The 22,505-nt window shown below is 44.8% G+C and overlaps 2 protein-coding genes across 2 annotated transcripts in view; both read right to left on the minus strand.

The window, feature by feature from the left end:
• GAN (gigaxonin) overlaps window positions 1-22,505 on the minus strand; it is a gene marked incomplete at its 3' end in the record, with an annotated part of 54,514 nt that overhangs the window by 31,589 nt on the left and 420 nt on the right. The gene's annotated exons all lie outside the window — the stretch shown is intronic.
• On the minus strand, window positions 231-22,481 carry LOC309977052 (protein SLC31A2-like; the record flags this gene model as incomplete). Its single annotated transcript, XM_082862982.1, has 2 exons — window positions 231-665; window positions 22,197-22,481. The coding sequence occupies 2 exons, from the start codon at window positions 22,479-22,481 to the stop codon at window positions 231-233; spliced, it is 720 nt and encodes a 239-aa protein (XP_082719108.1).

The raw sequence follows: 22,505 nt of genomic DNA on the forward strand, positions 1-22,505 counted from the left end.
CAGCAGCCTTCTTAAGGCACAGAAAGACTATGCCTGGGCCCTCTGCAGCCTGGCTGAGGAGCTGCAGTGGCCTCTGAACTCCAGGGAGCAAATGCTGGCTTCAGCTCAAAGTTTCCAGGAGCTGGGAATGCCATGAGAACAGCCAACAGAAGAAAAAGCTGGAAGTTCAATGTCTGGAAAGAGGGGCCCCAGCTCTCTCCAGCTCCCAGAGCCTGCACAGCTGTCACCAGCTAAGTCATGCTGAGATGTGGATAGGCTAGGTAGTAGCCCACACCTGAGCCCAGGACCATGCCAAAGAAAATCCAGGTGTTGTAGGACATGATAGCCAGCACCATGAAGTAGCCGATGACCACCTGAGCAACATGAAGTAGAGACTGGCCGAAGGGACACAAGAACCACCTGAGGTGGGTGCTGCTGACTGCAGGGGACTCTGAGCTTAAAGAATTCTGGTCTGTCTCTTCGATGAGCTGCTGGCTGGTGGAGATGGACAGGCTCATCAGGGCCTGGTGGAGCAGCCTGGCTTTGCCAACCTTGATGCCTTCATACAACACAGCCAGGAGCAAGACGACCAACACCGAAAGGGCCATGCCTGCAGGACTGTGGACACTCCAGAAATCAAAGAGAAGTGGAAGTAGGTAGGAGGTATATGGGGAACCTCTATCTTCCTCTCAATTTTGCTGTGAACCTTAAACTGCTCTAAAAAAGACAGTCTCTTTTTAAAATGTAATTTTTTAGTCCCAGTCAACTTTATGAAATATAAATGTGCAGGTAATATTTCCATCAACAGATGGCATCCTCTCATGACAAGGCCTGCTTTTTGGTGGATGGGAATGCAGGAACCCATCTATCTCCCAGTTCCTGCCACCTAAGAATTCCATCTACACAGGAGAAAAGCATTTACACAGATGTCTGACACGTGACCAGGTGTCCCAGAGGGAGGTCCAAGGAGATCCCGAGGCACACGGCAGGATATGAGCTGGGTGCCACCGGCCAACCTCTAGGTAAGCTCCCCTTGCACAGCACCTCAACCTACATAGGCTAACTAATCCTAGCAATGCTCCTCCCACAAGACCGAGCAAAGTCAGGGAGCAGTGAGCAGAGGAAACCACGAGAAAACACAGGCATGGTGCTGTGTGGCCCGTCTGGGAACTGCCACCAGCAGGACATTGGTTCACTCAGAGCAGGAGGTGCCAAAGAAAAAGTAGAAATGCGGACCAGAGCCGCAGTCCTCTATTATTCTAAGAATCAAACTTTATTATAAGAATAGCATTCTCATTAAGGTTCAAGACTGTTTCTTTCCCTTCATTATTTCCTTTAATTTCCTCTATTCATTTCTCTTTGCCTCCAATTCTTTTTTTTTTTTTTTTGCGGTACGCAGGCCTCTCACTGTTGCGGTCTCTCCCGTTGCGGAGCACAGGCTCTGGACGCGCAGTCTCAGCGGCCATGGCTCACGGGCCCAGCCACTCCGCGGCATGTGGGATCTTCCCGGACCGGGGCACGAACCCGCACCCCCTGCATCGGCAGGCGGACTCTCAACCACTGCGCCACCAGGGAAGCCCTGCCTCCAATTCTTTTTACCCAGAGGGATTATGGTTTTTACTTATTTACCATCAACACTGTTTTCCTCATACAGATCCTGGAATGACTCATACTTTTACTGGATTTTAAGAGTAGCTCTGCTTCCCAGAAGCTTCTGAAGAGCTTTTATAGAAAAGCAGGTCCTAGACCAATTATGTCAGGTCCAAGACAACGTATATTTTAAACGTTTCCCAGCTTATTCTGATGTATTCCCTCCTGCCTGGAATATTCTCTCCACCTCCCACTTCCTTGATTAGTGGAAGGAAGACTTAATCCTTCACTGACTTCAGGTCTCTACTCCAGGAACACCTCCAAAGAGCGGCCCAGGTACCTTGTTATCTAAAATAACAGCCCCTGGGCTTCCCTGGTGGCGCAGTGGTTAAGAATCTGCCTGCCAACGCAGGGGACACGGGTTCGAGTCCTGGTCTGGGAAGATCCCACATGCAGTGGAACAACTAAGCCCGTGCACCACAACTACTGAGCCTGCGCTCTAGAGCCCACGAGCCGCAACTACTGAGCCCACATGCCACAACCACTGAAGCCCGCACACCTAGAGCCCGTGCTCCACAACAAGAGAAGCCACCGCAATGAGAAGCCCCTGCACCACAACGAAGAGTAGCCCCCGCTCGCCGCGACTAAAGCCTGTGCGTAGCAACTAAGACCCAAAGCAGCCAAAAACCAATTTTAAAAATAGATAAATAAATTAATTAATTAAATAAAATAACATCCCCACTCCCCTCCCTGCTTTATTTTATTCCTAGAATTTACCACCGTCTAATAGAAGGCATTTGTTTAATGTTTACATCCATGAAAACAGGGACTTTGTTTTGTTCACTGCTCTACCTCCATACCCCATAAAGTGTCCAGTACTGAATGGGCACTTGAAAAATATCACGCACTTGATAACAGCACACAGCCAGGCGGGGGAACCAATGGATTTTAACGCTGCAATGATCAGTTACTGTTTCCATTTGGCTCCGAAACAAAATGAGCACAAGTGTTCAGAAGGGGCATCATTCACCAGCTAAGCATCTGTACGCTCCCCTGTACAGCATCCGCTGGTTGGTCTGCACTGCTTTCCCCCGGCATCTGAGCCAGGGTGTGCTGTAGTCAGCATTCAAGAATTGAATGTTCAAATGTTCCACTATCCAGAGGCCCCTGACGCAATCATCTGCCTTTGTGCTGAGGCCCGAATGTAAACTGGCTGTAGGGGAGGCCTGTCGTCTGTGAATGTGCCTAACTGCCTGGCGCTCTATCCTGCCCTGCTTCGCCGCCTTCCCCTCACCATAACTGGTGCACTGCATGGGAAATTAGGAGCTACAGAGTGATGGAGAAGTGCGAAGGTTAGGAAAGGTTTCCAGAAAAGGAAAGGCTTACTGTCCAGGTGTCAGCCCACCAAACCAGCCCCTGGTAATGAAGCCGAAGCAGGGCCACTTCACCATAGAGGATGCAGAGGCCACAGTCCTATCTGTCCCTGACCACCTCCCCGCTCCCTGATCACACAACACATGAGGATTCACAAAAATGTTTTCCATCTTCTTCCTCTTATCACATCATCCACTCTGAAGATGAAGTACAGCGTTTCATATTTAGATCTGCTCTGAGTAACCACATCCTACGACATCAATATCTGGAAGAGATACGAAAACACAAAGTATATGCCTTCCAGTCTTGTGATTTGAACAAAATAGAAATTTACCTCAGGGAAGGTGATGTTTTCTGAAAAGAGAACGTGGAAAGTGTGAATTACACCTCAAACAGGGACAGCTCAAGGAAACTGTGTAGACTGTGAGCCAGTGTTGGGGCGGGGGGTGGGGAGCGGACAGGGAGGGAGGGAGGGAGGTGGTATCCACGAAATATCACAGGGACAGTGGGTGTTCACGACCACGGGTGACATTAATTACTCCTGGCAGAAACGCAGCGATTGCCAGAGGGAAAGCTGTAAAGTGAGACCAAACCCATAAAAATGGTGACTCTGTTTTGCACAGCTAGTCCCTTCACTGCCCGGGCACAGCATTCAGCACTGGGCACGGATTTAGAAACTGGATCTCAACCAGCCGGTGGTCCCCACCCTTGAGGAACTGACCAACTGTCACTTCTAACCATGGTCTTCATGTTAGTAAAATGAAATGTTACCAGTCATTTCTAGGAATTTGGGTTTTAACCCCCTCATCTGAAGCCTCTAGATAAAGTACCCTTTACGTTCCACAATAAGTCTTTGTCCCGACCTGCTGAAAGCCTGTTCCTCCCTCTACTGTCCCCATCGTGGTAAACGGTACGATTTCCTACCCAGCTGCTTAAGCCTAAAATTTAGGAGCCCGACTAATACATACAGAAGGAATGATAGTTACAGAGCATAAGCGGATGCTAAAACTAGAAGGTTGATGGGGAATGCAATATTTACATAATCTCAAAGTCTCGCCCCATTAATTACATGTTAAGTACAAAGAGAAAAGGAGTGGATTAACCTGGCGGACATCGTCTCTAACCATGTGATCAAATCAACACTACTGATGTTGGGACAAGCTGCCAACACGGACCCCTGATCAATGCACCGAGGCGGGTGCAGCCTCGCTCATGTGCTGTTCTTGCCAAAAACGAGTAACCTCAATCGAATTGTAAAAAATCAAACAAACCCAAGTCGAGGGACCATGCAAAAGAATGTGGACTTCACCTTGAGGGAAATGGAGACACTCAGGAGGAGTTTCTTAAAAGTCTTTTCATTTTGAAATAATTTTAAACTCACAAAAAAGTTTTTAAGAATTGTAAGGTTCCTGTATACCCTTCATGAAGCATATCTACTGTTAATAAATCACACAGTCTTTACAAAATTTTTTTTTATTTTTAAAATAAAAAAAATTTTTAATTATAAAATTTTTATTAAAGTATAGTTGATTTACAATGCCGTATTAGCTTCAGGTATACAGCAAAGTGTTTCAGTTATATATACATCTATTTTTTTTCAGATTCTTTTCCCTTACATGTCATTGCAAAATATTGAGTAGAGTTCCCTGTGTACTACATTAGGTCCTTGCTGGTTATCTATTTTATATATAGTAGTGTGGATATGTTAATCCCAAACTCCTAATATATCCACCCTCCTTTCCCCTTTGGTAACCATAGGTTTGTTTTCTATGCCTGTGGGTCTATTTCTGTTTTGTAAATAAGTTCATTTGTATCTTTTTTTTTTTTTTAAGATTCTACATATAAGCAACATCATTTGATCTTTGTCTTTCTCTGGTTACTTCACTTGGTATGTAACCTATATAATCTTAGTACAATGATCAAAACTAAGAAATAAAGATTGGTCAGTACTATTCAATAAACTATAGACTTTATTCAAATTTAACCAGTTTTCCCCCTAATGTCCTTTCTCCATTCTGGGACCCAATCCAGGGTTCCAAACTGCATTTAGTTGTTGTGTCCCTAACCTGTGACAGTTCCTCAGTCTTTCTTCATCTTTAAAGACCTGACACTTTGGTGAGCACTGGTCAATTATTCTGTACAATGTCCCTGAACTTGGGTTTAATTTCTTATGATTAGACTGAGGCTGAGCATTTCTGGCAGGGATACTACCAAAGTGATGCTGTGCCCATCACATCAGGGAAAACATGATGTCAATATGCTATTAACCTTGGGCATGTTATTAACCATGTGTCAATGTGCTGACCTTGGCCACTTGGTTAGGTGCTGTTAGGTTTCTCCACTCTAAGATACTATTTTTCCCTTTGTAATTAATAAATATATCAGAAGAGGTAATGTGAGAATATGCAAATATCCTTTTTCTCTTCAAACTCTTGTCCACTAATTTTAGTCTCCATTATTACTGTGGTGTTCAATGGATGATTTCCTATTCTCTTATTCCGTCTTCTACATTTATTAATTGAAATTCTTCTGTAAGAAAGAACTGTTTCTTCTCCACCATTAATTTATTTATCCATCCAACCATTTATTCATCCATAGACACACAGGTATTTCTTTATTCTACGGATTATAATCCAATGTTGTTGGTATTCATTTTCTTGCTCAAATCATTCCAGCTTTGGCCGTCGGGACTTCTTTCAGGCCAAGTCTGTGCTCTTTCTAAAAGCCTCTATCTTCTTTTGAGCACCTCTTTACCTTACTTTCTGGCACAAATGCTCCAGGCACATAGTATATTCTTCCTGCCCCAGCGCCTGAATCAGCCACATCCCCAAAGACACTGGAGTTTCGAACATTATCTAATTACATTCTAGAAACATCACTCTGGTGGCAGCTCTGGGAGACTGATGAACCAGCAGAGATCCTGCCACAACTCAGGAATTATGGAAGCTAGAGCACGAGTGCCGGCGATGGTAACGAAGAGACAGCTTCCAGGAGGGTAACGGAGGGGGTGGCGCCCTGAGGACTCCCCCGTTTCTCCTGGAGAGTCTGGTAATGAAGGACAACCTGCCTGGGGGCAGAGGGAGCTGGACCTGACTGGGTGTGGGGTGGCCGCATAGCTGGCCGTCGGATGTCCAGGCCTGGGGCTCAGAAGAGAGGGGGCAGCAGCACCTTTGGTGCTGATTTGATGAGATTGTTGTGGGGAGAGTACAGCGAGAAGACAGAACCTTGTGCCACATCACGTTTAGAGACAGACGAGGAAAGAACCAGAAAAGGAGACTGTGGGGGAAATGGGACAAAGGTGTCACAGAGGCCTGGAGAGCCTGAGCATCAAGAAAATGTCCTAGAGTGATAAACACAGCAGACAGGTCAAGTGCGAGAAGCACTTAAAAGTTTGAACTTGAGTAAGTCAGAAAGAGAAAGACAAATACTATATGATATGACTTATATGTGGAATCTAAAATATGACACAAATGAACTTCTCTATGAAACAGAAACAGACTCACAGACATAGAGAACAGACTTGTGGCTGCCAAGGGGGAGGGGACTGGGGGAGAGATGGACTGGGAATTTGGGGTTAGCAGATGTTAGCTTTTATATATAGAATGAATAACAACAAGGTCCTACTGTACAGCACAGGGACTATACTTAATATCCTATGATAAACCATAACGGAAAAGAATATTTAAAAAAAGAATGTGTATATATATATATATATATATATATATATATGTGTATATATATATATATGTGTGTATATATATCCTATGTATCATATATCCTATGATATATCCTATATCATATATCCTATGATATTCCTATCCTATATACATATATCCTATCCTATATACATATATCCTATGTATCATATATCATATATCATATATCCTATACATATATCCTATCCTATATACATATATCCTATCCTATATACATATATCCTATGTATCATATATCCTATGATAAACCATAACGGAAAAGAATATTTAAAAAAAGAATGTATATATATGTATATATATATATACATATATATATATGTATATATATATGTGTGTATATATATGTGTGTATATATATATATATATAACTGAATCACTTTGCTGTATGGCAGAAATTAACACAAAATTGTAAATCAACTCTACTTCAATAAAAAAAAAGTTTTCACTTGATTTGGCCATTATATTTAGCAATTTTCGAAAGAACAGTTTTAATGGAGAAGTCACGAGCCTATGGGCAGAGTGAAGCAGGAGGTGAGACCAAGGACGAGATACACAGACTCTTCCTTCAAGAATCACTGGAGCAAAGTCAAGGAAATCGTGCACTTGTTAGAAGAGGATGCAGAGTATGTTTGCTTTTAACGGACGTATTCATTCAACATTTGCACATCTCCTAAATGCCGGTTGCTGGAAAGGACTTAACCATACTTTCATGCTCGGGAAAAGGAGCCAGAAAGGAAGGAAAAAAAAAATTTTTTTTTAAGGAGAAGGAAGAGGATACACAACAGACCATCCAAGAAGAAAGAGATGAATACGGGGGGGGGGGGGGGGGCGGAGGGGAGGGCAGGTGAGGGAGCCAGGGAGAATCAGCCTTGACTGCCAGCCTCTGCTCTCTGGAAGACCGGCATGCAAATCATAACCTGACATTTAAACTGCATTGAAGATGATCACCAGCGTTAGAGGTTTTATGTCCAAATTTTAAAAACTCAAATACTCTAGATCACGGTTGACACACTACAACCCACAGCCTGTTTTTGTATGGCCCTTGAGCTAAAAATGGTTTTTATGTTTTAAAAGGTTGTTGTTAAAAATAAGAACAAACAAAGAAGAGTATGTGACAGAGACCACATCTGGACTGGAAAGCCTAAAATATTTCTGACCCTTTAGAGAAAAAGTTTGCCAAACCCTGCTCTAAATATTTTTACCATGGCAAACATACAACATTTAGAAATCCAGCCTAACGAAATAGTAATAATATGCAAAATAGTAATAACTTTGAGAAACCACTTGCAAAAGGGACCAGGCAATGGTAATAAACCTGAGGGGAATAAAAAAATAATCAAGATACACACTGCCAGGGTCTTGATATGATAATCCAGTCTTCCTGTATAGTAATCTGGTTTCATATAATAAGAACAAATTTGTTTCTATCTTCAGAAACAGATATGCCTGGGACATAGTCCCCACAGTGGGTTTACCTACAAAAAATACAAAGAAAAAACAACCAAGAGTCTTTTTTTTCCCCCTAATTTGTTTATAGTGACTATTCAGAAGAAAAAAATAACTGCAAATTAAAACGTCAAAGAGGAATGATGAAGCAAATTATATGGCGCAGCAATATGACGTCATAACAAATAGCTATTAAAAGTGATTATGGGCATTACACTGAGATATAAGAGGGACACAACTTGACTTCAAATGAAAAGATGAACCAGAAATAATATGTACATATAGAATACAACTGTAACAATATATTACGTACCCTGGTCAGAACCAGAACTTAGGGTGACATAAATAATTGAACCCTCATGGGGTTTTCCATAAAACTTTTTGTATAAAAAATTCTTAAAATTTAAATCCAGTTCTTGTACATCTGAGAGTAAAGCAGTCAATAAAATTTACCTTTTAAAAGACAAGGTTTGAAAATGCATATTAAAATTTTAGGGTGAGTTCAAAGACAGAATCATGAGGCAGCAACTTGCGAAGCCAAAAATTCTTCTAGGATGAAACAAGCCTGATTCCTTGTTCTAGTCACACCCTGACTTTTCGGAAATAAAAGAAAGACATTCATGCCTTAACCTGTCAAATAGTTCCAGATGTTCTCCTCAGGTATGATTTTTCAGATGCTGTTTAAAAGAGGCTCCTCCTCTAACCTTAAGAGCCCATGGAGGGCTTCCCTGGTGGCGCAGTGGTTAAGAATCTGCCTGCCAATGCAGGGGACACGGGTTTGAGCCCTGGCCTGGGAAGATCCCACATGCCGCGGAGCAACTAAGCCTGTGCGTCACAACTACTGAGCCTGCGCTCTAGAGCCCGTGAGCCATAACTACTGAGCTCGCGTGCTACAACTACGGAAGCCTGCACACCTAGAAACCGTGTTCCGCAACGAGAGGCACCGCAATGAGGAGCCCACGCACAGCAACGAAGAGTAGCCCCTGCTCGCCACAACTAGAGAAAGCCCATGTGCAGCAACGAAGACCCAACACAGCCAAAAATAAATAAGTAAGTAAATTTATATATATATAAAAAAAGAGTCCATGGAAATATACAACCATCTCAAGAGTAAGCCCCTTTGATCTGGGGGGCATTCTTACAAGTCTTCTCTAATTAAAAACTGGTGCACCTGGGTCTTCTTTGCTGCAGTACACCCATGGCACTGAATACTACAGAAATTTCATACTGCAGTAGGTCCATATTTCTACTCACTTTCTGTTCCCTCTTCCCAATGTAAAGAGTCAGAAGGAAGGTTTATGTCTTTTCAAAGGCAAAGTGGAGCTCCTGAATAAATTCAAAGGAGAAGTAAGAATTTATATGAATTTATTCTTGTCTTTGTATTCATCCTTTCTTTTTCTTTTTTCTTTTTTTTTTTTTTTAGCGGTACGCAGGCCTCACACTGTTGTGGCCTCTCCCGTTGCGGAGCACAGGCTCCAGATACGCGCAGGCTCAGCGGCCATGGCTCACAGGCCCAGGTGCTCCACGGCATGCGGGATCCTCCCGGACCGGGGCACGAACCCGCGTCCCCTGCATCGGCAGGCGGACCCTCAACCACTGCGCCACCAGGGAAGCCCTGTATTCATCCTTTCAAAGGAGTTCAAACCAAAGTGTTAAGTGACAGTTAAGAAGCTCTTTTTTTCTTTTTAAAAAAGGATAGTGGGACTAGGAAAACAAAAACAAAACCAAAAATCAACTACAGCCTGAAACACACCCCCTTTCAGTTTTCTTTAATAAATGAGAGGCAGCTCAGGATGAGTTGCACTTCAGCATCTCACAATGATCTTTCTGCTTCTGGCGCCTTCTTAACTTATAATCTACTGTTATAAACTTCTCTAAACAACGTGAAGCTGAAAATGCCTTCCAAAATGTTGTCAAGGGAATGAAAGCTTCTCTATTAATTCTTTAGTCATGTTGTGACAAAAGCTCTCTCACTGGAGCTACTACTTTTGAATAAAGAATTTGGACCCTTCTCCCAGGTTTCTTGGCACCAGAAATGGACTTTGTTGAGCTTGACTGCGCCATGTGAAACAGTACAAAATTAAAGACTCCCTTCTGGTTAAAATCTGTTCTAAGATGGTTTCTTCTGCCCCTCTCCCCCAGTCCCCAATACATATTCAGCTATACAGTAAAACGCCACAGCCTAAAGTTTCATCTTATTTGGAAGCAGTGTATACAGCATCCTGAACTCTGATCTTCTACTTCTTCATCAGTACTTAGACTGAAGTCAACTCAAGTCTCTTACCTACAGACTTTCCACTAATGGATTTAGTGCCTCTGGCCCTAGAGATAAAGGACGCTTTGAAAGCACCCAGTCCATCTGTCTGTTCTATTTCTCCCCACTGAATAAAAGTCAGCGGGGCACTGACACGTGGTACACTGAAGGTACACGCCACACACTACAGAGAAGCCTGTAGGACAGAGGGATTATTTGGCAGAATTGGGAAAATGTTACAAAGGAAGGGATAGCGGTTCCTGAAGGATGAACAGGAATTCCTCTGCCAGTAAAAAGCAGGAAGTCAAGAGAGGCAGAGGTGAGAAACACACACATTCGCAGGTAAGTGTCACACTCCACAGAATGTAATTAAGGGGTTTATAGGGCGATGCTACCTTGAATAGGACACATCAAAGACAGATGTTACCTTCCCCACTTTTCTTAAGCAGCTGGCCTCAAAACCTCTTAGCTCTTCCCTCTCCCTCAGCCTAATTCCCACATCCATTAGCAGTCGATTGCTACTTCCTCTAATCCCGACCTCGGTCATTACTACTGACACGGTGCAGGACAGCGCCACGGGGTGCTGACCTGAATCCGTAAGCAACTCTGGTCCCCATCTCGGTCCTGTGAACAAACAACCTCCAAGTCACCTTCTTAAAGCAGAGCTCTGTTTCTATCACTAGTACTACTGGTGAAAGACTGAATAAAAATCTAAGAGATATGGGGATATATGTATATGTATAACTGATTCACTTTGTTATAAAGCAGAAACTAGCACACCACTGTAAAGCAATTATACTCCAGTAAAGACGTTAAAAAAAAAAGAAAGAAAAATCTAAGCGAACTAGCCTGGCACTCGGGAATGCCGTCCTGACCTGCCCGTCTACCAGCACTTGCCTAGCCAAGGCTCCAGTCCAGCCCGGGGAAGTATACTTACTACCCTGCGCGCATACAAGCCCCTGCACTCAAACCTTTGTTCACCTGAACCCTTCTCCTTGCCCCCCTCTTCCACTACCCGCCCACCCACCCACCTCCAACTCCTCCCCGAGGCCGTGTTCAATTCTGTTTACAAAACCTTACCGGATCATGCAAGGGGTCCTTCCTCCTCGGAACTCCTATGGCTAGAAGTGTCTATGCAATTAAAAGAGCCTTGGTTCTGCACTTCGTGCCTTCACAACTAAGCTGTAAACTCTGAGGACAGATCCTGTACTCCACAGAGTCTGTTACAGCTGTCCTTATACCCACAGCAAGTGATGGTAAGCACTGGTCACTGGGGATACTGAGGAAGTGACCCTGGGCTCTCCTGGGTCTTTCCCTTTTCTCACCAACAAGTCCTATTGCTAATCTCCCTACTACAGCCACTTCACTCCAAGTCCACGGACCCACCCTAGCCCAGGGCACCCTTATTTCCTGTCAGAACCATTGCAGTGCCCTCCTAAATGACTCCCATCAATGCCTAACCTAAAGCCTTATAATAAAACCTAAGCTCTCTTGCATGGAATAACCCATGTCAGAAAAAATTCTGAGGTCCCTTTCCCACACCCGCCACCTCCCCAGCTGGCTCCCCACACACAGCCCCTCTGGGAGACGTTCCCGCGAAAGTTTAATCTTGCTGGGGAGCAAGCAGTGCACGTGCCAACCTGAACTCAGGACCACGAGGCCCTGCTACCCCTCTAGTCTGGCTTCCTGCCACACTACCTGCCGCTCATCATCTCCTCACGCTGCTGTTCTCCGCCCCCCTGGCTGTGCCAGTCTGATTCTGTCTCCAGAGCGCAGCACTTCTGCTCCCGGTGCCCTGCCCCTCCGCCCCCAGCTCTGCTCACACTGAAGCTCTCCTCCAGATCTCAGGTGAAGCGGCACTTCCTCAGAGCGGTGTTCCTCTCACCCATCCACGCCGGCAACCACGTCCATCCCTCACATCTCTCTGTAACGAGGCCTCTTCATTGTCTGCCTCCCCAGCTGGAGTCCGCGGATGCCGGAGCCTTGAAAGCCCAGAGCACGGCAGCACCACACGTAAACGCTCAAGAAAAGTTTAATGAATGAACGAGCATTTAGGAAACCTTGGCCAAGGATCTACGTTTGCTACTTAAAAACAGCTGTTTCTGGAATCCGCCTGCCAATGCAGGGGACACGTGTTCGAGCCCTGGTCCGGGAAAATACCACATGTCGCGGAGCAACTTAGCCCGTGCGCCACAACTACTGAGCCTGCACTCTAGAGCCCGCAAGCCACAACTACGGAAGCCTGCGCGCCTAGAGCCCGTGCTCCACAACAAGAGAAGCCAGCGCAATGAGAAGCTCTCACACTGCAACGAAGAGTAGCCTACGCTCACCGCAACTAGAGAAAGCCCGCGCACAGCAACGAAGACCCAAAGCAGCCAAAAATAAATAAATAATTCTATTTAAAAAAGTTGTTTCTGTACATGTGATTAATTGCGGTTACTAACATAGTAGCGAATGATCAGATGAGTCATTTAAGTATACTCTTTTTCTTTTTTTTTTGCGGTACGCGGGCCTCTCACCGTTGTGGCCTCTCCCGTTGCGGAGCACAGGCTCTGGACGCGCCGGCTCCGCGGCATGTGGGATCTTCCCAGACCTGGGCACGAACCCGTGTCCCCTGCATCGGCAGGCAGACTCTCAACCACTGCACCACCAGGGAAGCCCGAAGTATACTCTTTATTTTATTTTAACATGTTTACTGGAGTATAATTGCTTTACAATGTTGTGTTAGTTTCTGCTGTATAACAAAGTGAATCAGCTATACATATACATATATCCCCATATCCCCTCCCTCTTGAGCCTCCCTCCCACCCATCCAGGTGGTCACAAAGCACCAAGCTGATCTCCCTGTGCTATGCGGCTGCTTCCCACTAGCTCTCTATTTTACATTTGGTAGTGTATATATGTCCATGACACTCTCTCACTTTGTCCCAGCTTACCCTTCCCCCTCCCCGTGTCCTCAAGTCCATTCTCTACGTCTGCAACTTTATTCCTGTCCTGCCACTAGGTTCATCAGAACCATTTTTTTTAGATTCCATATATATGTGTTAGCATACTGTATTTGTTTTTCTCTTTCTGACTTACTTCACTCTGTATGACAGATTCTAGGTCCACCTCACTGCAAATAACTCAATTTCATTTCTTTTTAAGGCTGAGTAATATTCCGTTGTATGTATGTGCCACATCTTAATTACACTTTTTAGAGCAGACTTTCAGAAGTGACTACTCCAAAAATAAAGTCAATCTCTTCTTTTCCCATTCTTTTTTTTTTTTTTTTTGCGGTTAGCGGGCCTCTTACTGTTGTGGCCTCTCCCGTTGCGGGACACAGGCTCCGGACGTGCAGGCTCAGCGGCCATGGCTCACGGGCCCAGCCACTCTGCGGCATGTGGGTTCTTCCCGGACCGGGGCACGAACCCGTGTCCCCTGCATCGGCAGGCGGACTCTCAACCACTGCGACACCAGGGAAGCCCTCTTTTCCCATTCTTAAAATTCTGGTACTACCACACTACACAGTACAGTAGTGAAAAATTAAGTGAACGTCAAAGATAATTTAAAAACTGTTAGCTTTATGTTTCTTTCCTTTACTGGCCACACAGGTGGAAAAAATAAGTTGAGTGATTTTGATCTCCACGTGCTCAGTCTCAGTTTTGACAGTGTTTGTGCAAGATCATTGAATATACACTCAAATGGCAGCCGGCACCCAAGAAAGACAATGGAGCCTGGGAAGGTGTAACACTCCGCAAACCATGAACTACAAACTCCTGCCCGTCTCCCCCCAGCACCCAGCTGTTGCTGATACCCAGTGTCTCCTGTGTATTTATTGAAGGAATAATTAATCCTAATTAGTCAACACTAGTTATGTAAGGTCCCTTGACAGGGAACTCCGTCATGAATTAATACATGACACATTTCAACATTATGACAATGCTAATTCTTGAACTGTACTTTATTATTGGTGAGCACAATCCCACAAGCATATGGGTTAAGGTGGTGATGACATTTCTAAAGAACGTACCAGCAGCGTGACAATAGTGCACATTTTCATAGTCCCCTTTCCTATCAATAGGAAAACAGACAGTAAGGAAAGGGAACAGAGCACCTATTCTTCTCCTGTTCCATTGCAGGAGGTGAGAGAAATGAGAATTTTGCTCCCTCTTGGCCAGCAACACGGATTCTCCCTTTTGGGCAAGGAACAAAGTTGGCAGCTCTGCTCATACAAGCAGCAGTGTTAAGAAGTCAGGCAGGAAAATAAACAAACCAACCAACCAACAACACCCGAAAGAAGTCTCTAATCTGCAAGGTAAGTCTGCTTTAGCACAGGAGGAAAAGCTGGATGGAGGTGGGAAACTCTTCCCTTGACTAACCAAATGGAATATTCAAGAAGACCCTGGGTTCTGCTGGCCTCCAATTCTATCCCTGAAGCAGAAGTGGGCTCCAGTGAGGAAAGAACAGAAATCAGTGATCAATGACCTTTCTTTCTAAGGATTCCCATGGCTTTTCTCAATTCCACCTTTCTCACACTGCCGGCCACTCCCAGTGAATGTGCTCTAAGTGTCAGAAGAGACTCATCCCAACCTCACACCCTAAATATGCAGTTTCCTCCAATTCAGGGACAGACTCATATAAACAATTTCAGTGACAAAAGTCTGAAAATATTTTGAACTCAACAGTACTAGACAATTTACAATTATTCAGAAGCATAGGCAACTGGTTAATGATGAATGCGAATATGACTATCAAACTATGTTTTACAATATTTCTACTCATCTTATCGTGTTAACATAAAAATCACAAGTGTCAAATGGTCTTTAAAATTGCTCCTAAAAAGATACCAAAATACTTAGTAGTTGAGAGAATCACAAAATACCTATGAACAAAGATGTACATTTAAGGTTCTATATCCACTAGCACATTAACTCTAAACAGAAAAATGAAGGACACTGTATTGGTCTATATCCCATTATAACAGTCTGTTTTTAAAAACCAGTCTTCCCCCCTTCCACCTGATATGTGCTGCCTCCCAAAGCTTTACTGCCTGAAGGCTAACTGTTTTATCTAACAAAATACTTCACCAAGATCTCATTTTTCCCTAAGCATTCTATTTTTCTAAAACTCTCTGAAAAGAAGAAAAAAAATTATAATTTACTCCCACAGAGAAATGGAAGCAGCAAACACGAGACATTAGATCATTGTGTGGTGAAGATATTCTTTGGCAACACTTAGGAAAACGACTTCAGTCTCTGCTCTTCTGAGCATGGGGGTCAAGAACTCCACCTGAGTGACAGAGGACGTTTAGATGGACACACGACCTTTACCCTCCATAGAGCTACAGCTGCCATCTTTGATCTCCTTCCTTCTTTGGACTCATCGGGTCCTAGGAGGCAGAGGACCCATGGGAAGCACTCAAATTCAAGGCTGCAGCCCTAACCTGCCAACTGTCACACCCACACCCCCGCACCTCCACCCTTAACCTAGGATTCCCACTTTAAAATTATGCATTTATATTATAGCTCTCGTGCACAAAATGATAGATTTGTATCCTTCTGAAGGATGAATCCAAACAACTCCTTATTTGTCCTAATTACGTTTTCTTTATGGATTATAGATTTTAAGCCTCACTTTGATATCATGAGACAGACCGACTAACAGTGTAAACAACGGATAAGGCGGTTTTGTAATCTGGATGCTCAGTCTCTATTATCCAAATCTAAATCCAAGGAACCAACCTTTCTATGTGGAAAAGCACTTTGCTTGACTCTCTAAATTATATAATGAAAATTACTTTAAGAACACTGAAGAGGACTTGCAGAGGAAAATACACACTGCAAGAAGAGGTAAAAGTCAGAGGGCACAGGTAGAAGGGGAGAACTTACCAGCTGGTGTTCAGTGGAGCTAGGATTTACTTCTATCACATTACTATTACTCAAAATGACAACCCTCAGGAAAGTTCTACAATAAATCTAAACATTCAACACTTCACTTTATGTTAGATTTACTAGTCTAACAAGAATTTTATTGATTTGTTTCATCGTTTGAAACCTTCCGAGAACCTGTCCAGAATTAGAGCATTCACTGCCACTAAGAGTGGCAACCGCCGCCTTGTACAAATAAACACATATATTTCACCTGAAATAAGTAATCTATGTTAAACTTAGAGCTCCAATTCACAAGCTCTTAGTTTCCTTAAGAAGCCCAGAGAAAATACTTCTTCGATCTTCTGAAAGAGAACATACTTTAATATTGGTTTTGAAAAACTCACGTTAAGAAAAGGGTTTAATCAAATATGACTGCAAGTACTAAAGAGGAGGGGAGAGAGAGGGGAAAAGGGAAGGGAAGCAGGGGGAGGGGAGGGAAAGGGGGAAAGGAAAGGGGAGGAGGGGGAGGGGAGGGAAAGGGGGAAAGGGAAGGGGAGGAGGGGGAGGGGAGGGAAAGGGGGAAAGGGAAGGGGAGGAGGGGGAGGGGAGGGAAAGGGGGAAAGGGAAGGGGAGGAGGGGGAGGGGAGGGAAAGGGGGAAAGGGAAGGGGAGGAGGGGGAGGGGAGGGAAAGGGGGAAAGGGAAGGGGAGGAGGGGGAGGGGAGGGAAAGGGGGAAAGGGAAGGGGAGGAGGGGGAGGGGAGGGAAAGGGGGAAAGGGAAGGGGAGGAGGGGGAGGGGAGGGAAAGGGGGAAAGGGAAGGGGAGGAGGGGGAGGGGAGGGAAAGGGGAAAGGGAAGGGGAGGAGGGGGAGGGGAGGGAAAGGGGGAAAGGGAAGGGGAGGAGGGGGAGGGGAGGGAAAGGGGGAAAGGGAAGAGGAGGAGGGGGAGGGGAGGGAAAGGGGGAAAGGGAAGGGGAGGAGGGGGAGGGGAGGGAAAGGGGGAAAGGGAAGGGGAGGAGGGGGAGGGGAGGGAAAGGGGGAAAGGGAAGGGGAGGAGGGGGAGGGGAGGGAAAGGGGGAAAGGGAAGGGGAGGAGGGGGAGGGGAGGGAAAGGGGGAAAGGGAAGGGGAGGAGGGGGGCAGGAAGAGGAGGAGAAGGATGGAGTCGATCATTTTGAACCACGGGACTGTAAGCCCTTCAGGACAGATTTCATCTTTTTAAGCAGTTGTAAGGGATGCCTTATAGTAGGTGGCTAAAAACAAACAAGCCTAGATCCATCAAAAGATATCCAGGCCCAATGTATTTCCCATCACCATCAGAGGATAGCAAGCGGTAGGTACGGCTGATTTGATTTAAAGACTGCTCAGGATTCAGCAACAGTCTCAGAACCGGGAGCTTCTAGCTGAACCCTTGAGAACTAAGAAACTTAACAGGTTACAATCGCTATACAAAACCCTTATGACAATCATTCATGAGCTGCTATATACACAGGTGACTATGAACTCAGAGCACAAGTGAAAGAAAAGGGACTTGGGGGCTGACAGCTTGCTCTGCACATAGCAGACAACACTAGTGGACTTTACTGCTCATAAAATACAGGGCAGATATCAAGTACCCAAAGAAAGGATGATAACAATTTCTGCATCACCATGAAACTTGGACTCCTACAGAGATCACATCCGTCTCCTTAAGAAGTTTCATCAGCATCATCTATGAGTCAAATTTTAGATTTAAATGGCAAAACAGGCTCATCAATAACTAGGCCTTGGAAAGCATCCAGATTAACAGCATAAAATAAATGCTTGTTACAAAACAACTCTACAGCGTTGGATTTATACAGCAGAATACCCAACCACGTCCTGTGTGACAGGGCAAAGGAAAGGCTTTAACATCAATGGGCAACAAAACTTTACATGATACGGTAAAGCCGTAAGAACAGAGACAGACCCCCTCCCCACAACACAGACACGCCAAGCGGACCGAAAACAGCACGGAGCCCAATCAACCTCACTTCACAGATGAGCAGACTAAGGCCCAGAAAAGTTGTCCAAGATGATCCAGGCTGGATTCTAGGCCCAATGCCTCCACTCCACCCCCACTAGACCAGCTTTCTCTCAAAAAACAAGGGCAAAAACTGCCATTCTTATTGTTGGCTAACTCATCAAAGGATCCCAAAATCCTGGGAATCTTTCTTTCCTTTACTCTCCAGGACTAAAAGCTAAACGAACTCACGTTCCAACAGATTCCCTAGAAAAACCAAAATTCCCAAAAGTGGATACGGGACTGGAACCTGTACAGAGCCACTATAATGCCACTGCAGAATCACACGGCAATTCATTGCCAAATCCTTTCACATACATTACCCCCGAAGAACCACAGCTCACGAAAGAGAGGAGTCTGAACTCCACATCAGATCAAGGGAATTGTGCCAGAATGAGAAGAGCCTCAGACATGAAGCAAAGCAAACTTTGCAATATTCAAGAGAAAAGGAAAGTTCCTATAAGCCTCAGGGAACCTTTCCCAGAAGGTCTCAGGGTTGCTGAGAAAGGAAAGGGTTGCTGTGGGTCGTTGTTATAAGCTATGAATTCAATGTCATCATTCTTAAAGGTCGTCAGCTACATTTAGATTTTGTTTTCCCAACAAACCAAAGGAAAAATGTCATTCAGGATCATGAGAAAATGCTGGGCAGAGGGCATGCTGGGAAAGTAGCTTCCCACTTACTGGGGTGAGTGATGAACTATGGAAGCTCCTGCCTGTCCTCCCTGCAGCATTTGAATCTTAGGCTGCGTGACACATACCCTACATAATCTTCTTTCAGGTTATCACCGGGGTTTTGTGGCCGAACTTGGGTATTTTCTGGCTTTTTCCTTTTATACTGAAAGTGTTTCTAAGGCAGTATGATTGCTAAGACGACCCGGAGGAAAAACAAATGTTAAACCAAAGATAAAGCACAGGAAAAGAGTAAACCAGTAAGGCTAAAAGACTTCTATATTTAGTAGAAAGTATGCCAAATGAGTTGTTTTAATTCCTAGTGCAACAGTGTTGGATTGGTTCCCTTGGTTGATGATACAGAAGCAATATATAACATGGTTTCTAAACTGCACAACTTCAGACCCCTATGACAGTTACTAAAACCAGGCTAACTGAAGACATTAAACAAAACTCAGATTTTTATAAAACTTCAGAGACTACCAAACTTTTGAATTCCCAATCCCTATATTAATGATATCACAGACCTAAATGCTTCAGCTTCCAAAGGGAAAATGAGAAACATCAAGTTCTAGGACATACAGACTCATTTTGTTTCAACAGAATTCTTTAAGTTCCATTCAAACAAAACAAAGATGTTATAAAAGCCCAACATCATTGGTGTCAAAAATTAAAGTTTGTTTCTAAGCAGTAACACAAATTAGTCACATTACTTTGAAGTAGCCTTGAGATTGATAATTTTAAAAGAAACCCAAGAACAACTATACCACTTCAACAGTCAAATAAAGTTACAGCAATTAGTCACTGAAAAAACACATATTGACTAATTCATATTTATCTGTAAAATGTCAAAAATATCTGCCCTGCCTACTGTACAAGATGGTTGAAAATGAAAATCAAAGTGAGACAGCATGTGAAAGTACTTAATAAGCACGTAAATCATAACATATTGTGTAAACTCTACCGCTTACTGACTTGCAAAGAATAGTTACATGTGAGTAATGCTGTAGCTTGGTATGGTAAACGAGTAGGAGACTAGGTGTCATTAACCTGCAGTCTAATCCTAGTTCAACCATTAAGTGCTAATAACCTCACTGTAATACAGGTCACTAATGCCCACCGAGCACCACTTCTTCATCTGGAAAGTAACAGAATTGGATTAGAGGGGTCTGAAGTCCCTTTTGGCTCTGCTACTACGATTAGTAATATTTCACATCTAAATTACTGCTAGCGGGACTTCCCTGGTGGTCCAGAGGTAAAGAATCCGCCTTACAATGCAGGGGACATGGGTTCGAGCCCTGGTCGGGGGAACTAAGATCCCACATGCCGCAGGGCAACCAAGCCCCGCGCCAGCCAAGCCCGCACGCCACAACTACTGAGCTCGCGCGTCTCAACTAGAGAGCCCACATGCCCTGGAGACTGCACGCCACTAGGGAGAGAAAAACCCGCAGGCCACAACTAGAGAGAAGCCCGTGCACCGCAACGAAGAGCCCACACCGCAACAAAGAGCCCATGCCGCAACGAAAGATCCCGCATGCCGAAATGAAAGATCCCGTGTACCCCAACAAAGATCCCGCGTGCCGCAATTAAGACCCACGCAGCCAAGAATAAAATAAATAAATAAATAATAAATCTTAAAAAAAAACAAACTAAAAATAGAGAAAAAAATACTGCTAGTCTAAATAACATTTCACATTACTAAATATTCTCATACGTGCCACCACGTCACAAGCGGATGCCCCACCTTTCCTAATTCAGTAGATATAGCAGTGATACCACTACCTTTGGAAACCTGTGTGCAGACCTGTGAGCGGCTCAAAGCACTATTACCTACTTCTTCACAGTGTGGGTCAAAGATTAAATGAGATGAAGACGCATTTTATCCCTCATTTATCAGACTAGTGAGCTGAAGCCAAGATGAAGTCATCTATGGACAACTTGCAGAAGAGTGAAAGCTGGGAGCAGAAAGCAGGTGCAGGGCTCTTCTCAATCAGGGATAACTGAGCATCTGAAATGGAAACGCACCAGGGCCAGTCCTCTCATGTCCAATCTTCTGTGGCATAAAGGAAGGCAGTCCCTGCTTCAACCCACCTGCTAACCAATAGGCACTGGTCTTTCTGCGTGCCAGGGATACGGTAATGAACGAAAGGAAAGTCCCTGGCCTCTTGGAGCTTACACTGTGGGTGGGGAAGATCCACAGAGTAAAGGAATAAAATATAGGGTATATTATAGTGGCAAGTGCTGTGGAGAAAAATGAACCACGGAAAGGGAATAAAGAGCATGTATTTGGTGATTTGCAATTTTCTTTTAAGCCAGCTGGATGTCACTTACAAAACTACACTAATACATCTAAAGTAGTCTTCCTAACCATTTCCCCAAACAGGGAATACTTTGGATACAGGGAAGACGCTGGCTTGCTGATGCCAATTTTATATTGACTGCTCAAAGCTCTGAACTGCCAGCTATGAGATATCTGTCATGTTGGCAATCTAAATCCACACTAATGACAACTCACCCCAACCGCACCTTTAAATCCACAAAGAAAGAGTGCAAGTGGATTTAAGAGAGCCAGGAGGAGCCAGAAGTTACCAGAGCGCTTGAACTGCTTCTGACTTAGCACAAATGTCTGCCAATGCAAAGGTTAAAATGCAGTTTGTGTGCCGAGTTCTGCTAGGACAATGCACTAAGAATGCAGCGCACATCATTTTGCCTTTTCTGACCTGTCAATTCTAGTGACATTCTCTACTATTAGTCTATATTTAACCAGCTTACTAGGCAGTTTCTCCAGCTTCTAGCATTTTTTTTTTTTATTGAAAGAGTAACCCAGTTTGCAAGAAAGTTGCTGTAACATAACAGCCCTCTCAAGATGTGACACACTTGTATGAGCACTGTCCTATCAACCTTTAATTCACCTCGTTAGGTGAGCTGGCAAACCAGGTTAAGCTTTGTTTTAAATGCTTTCTGTAAGTCGCTAAAATCTCATGGTCCTCGGGCTGTAACAGCATCCTGAGAATTACAGTAAGTCTTTTAAAATGTGCTACAGCTTACTTTAACGTCTATAACGCACTACCCTTCTCTTTAAAAGGAGTTCCCACAAAGGGTGGAAAGTCACTTTTGCGAAGAACTTGGGGCTGGGGGGGAGGGGGTGTCGGATCGTCCATCCTAAGAAAAAGATCCGACAGGGTTTTCCCTCTGCCAACACCCGGAGAGGAGGTATTTGTTTGGCTTCTCCGCGGGAGGGACGCTCCCTGGCCGCTTTCGCGGCGCTGGGCCCGGCCCACTATGTGTCGATTTGGAGGCGAACGGCCGGCAAACTTCACCAGGGATCCGCGGGCTGGGCCGGGGCGAGGAGGCAGCTCTTCCCGGGCGCCGCCCAAGCCCTGCTCGCGGTCGCGGGGCCGGGTTCGGCCCAGGACGGCGTCTGGGGGCCTCCGGGGTTCTGAGGCCCCGGCCAGCGCCGGGCGGTGGGAACTCGAGGAGGGAGGGCGGCGGGACTGAGGTCCGGGGTCAACTCCAGGGGGAGTGGGGTCCTGTGGGGGGCACGGGCCCGGCCCGGCCGAAGCCATAGGAGCTGTCCTGCGGGGAGGCAA

The sequence above is a fragment of the Leucopleurus acutus genome (genome assembly GCF_964270905.1).
Source record: "Leucopleurus acutus genome assembly, chromosome: 20".
NCBI classification, from domain to species: domain Eukaryota; kingdom Metazoa; phylum Chordata; class Mammalia; order Artiodactyla; family Delphinidae; genus Leucopleurus; species Leucopleurus acutus.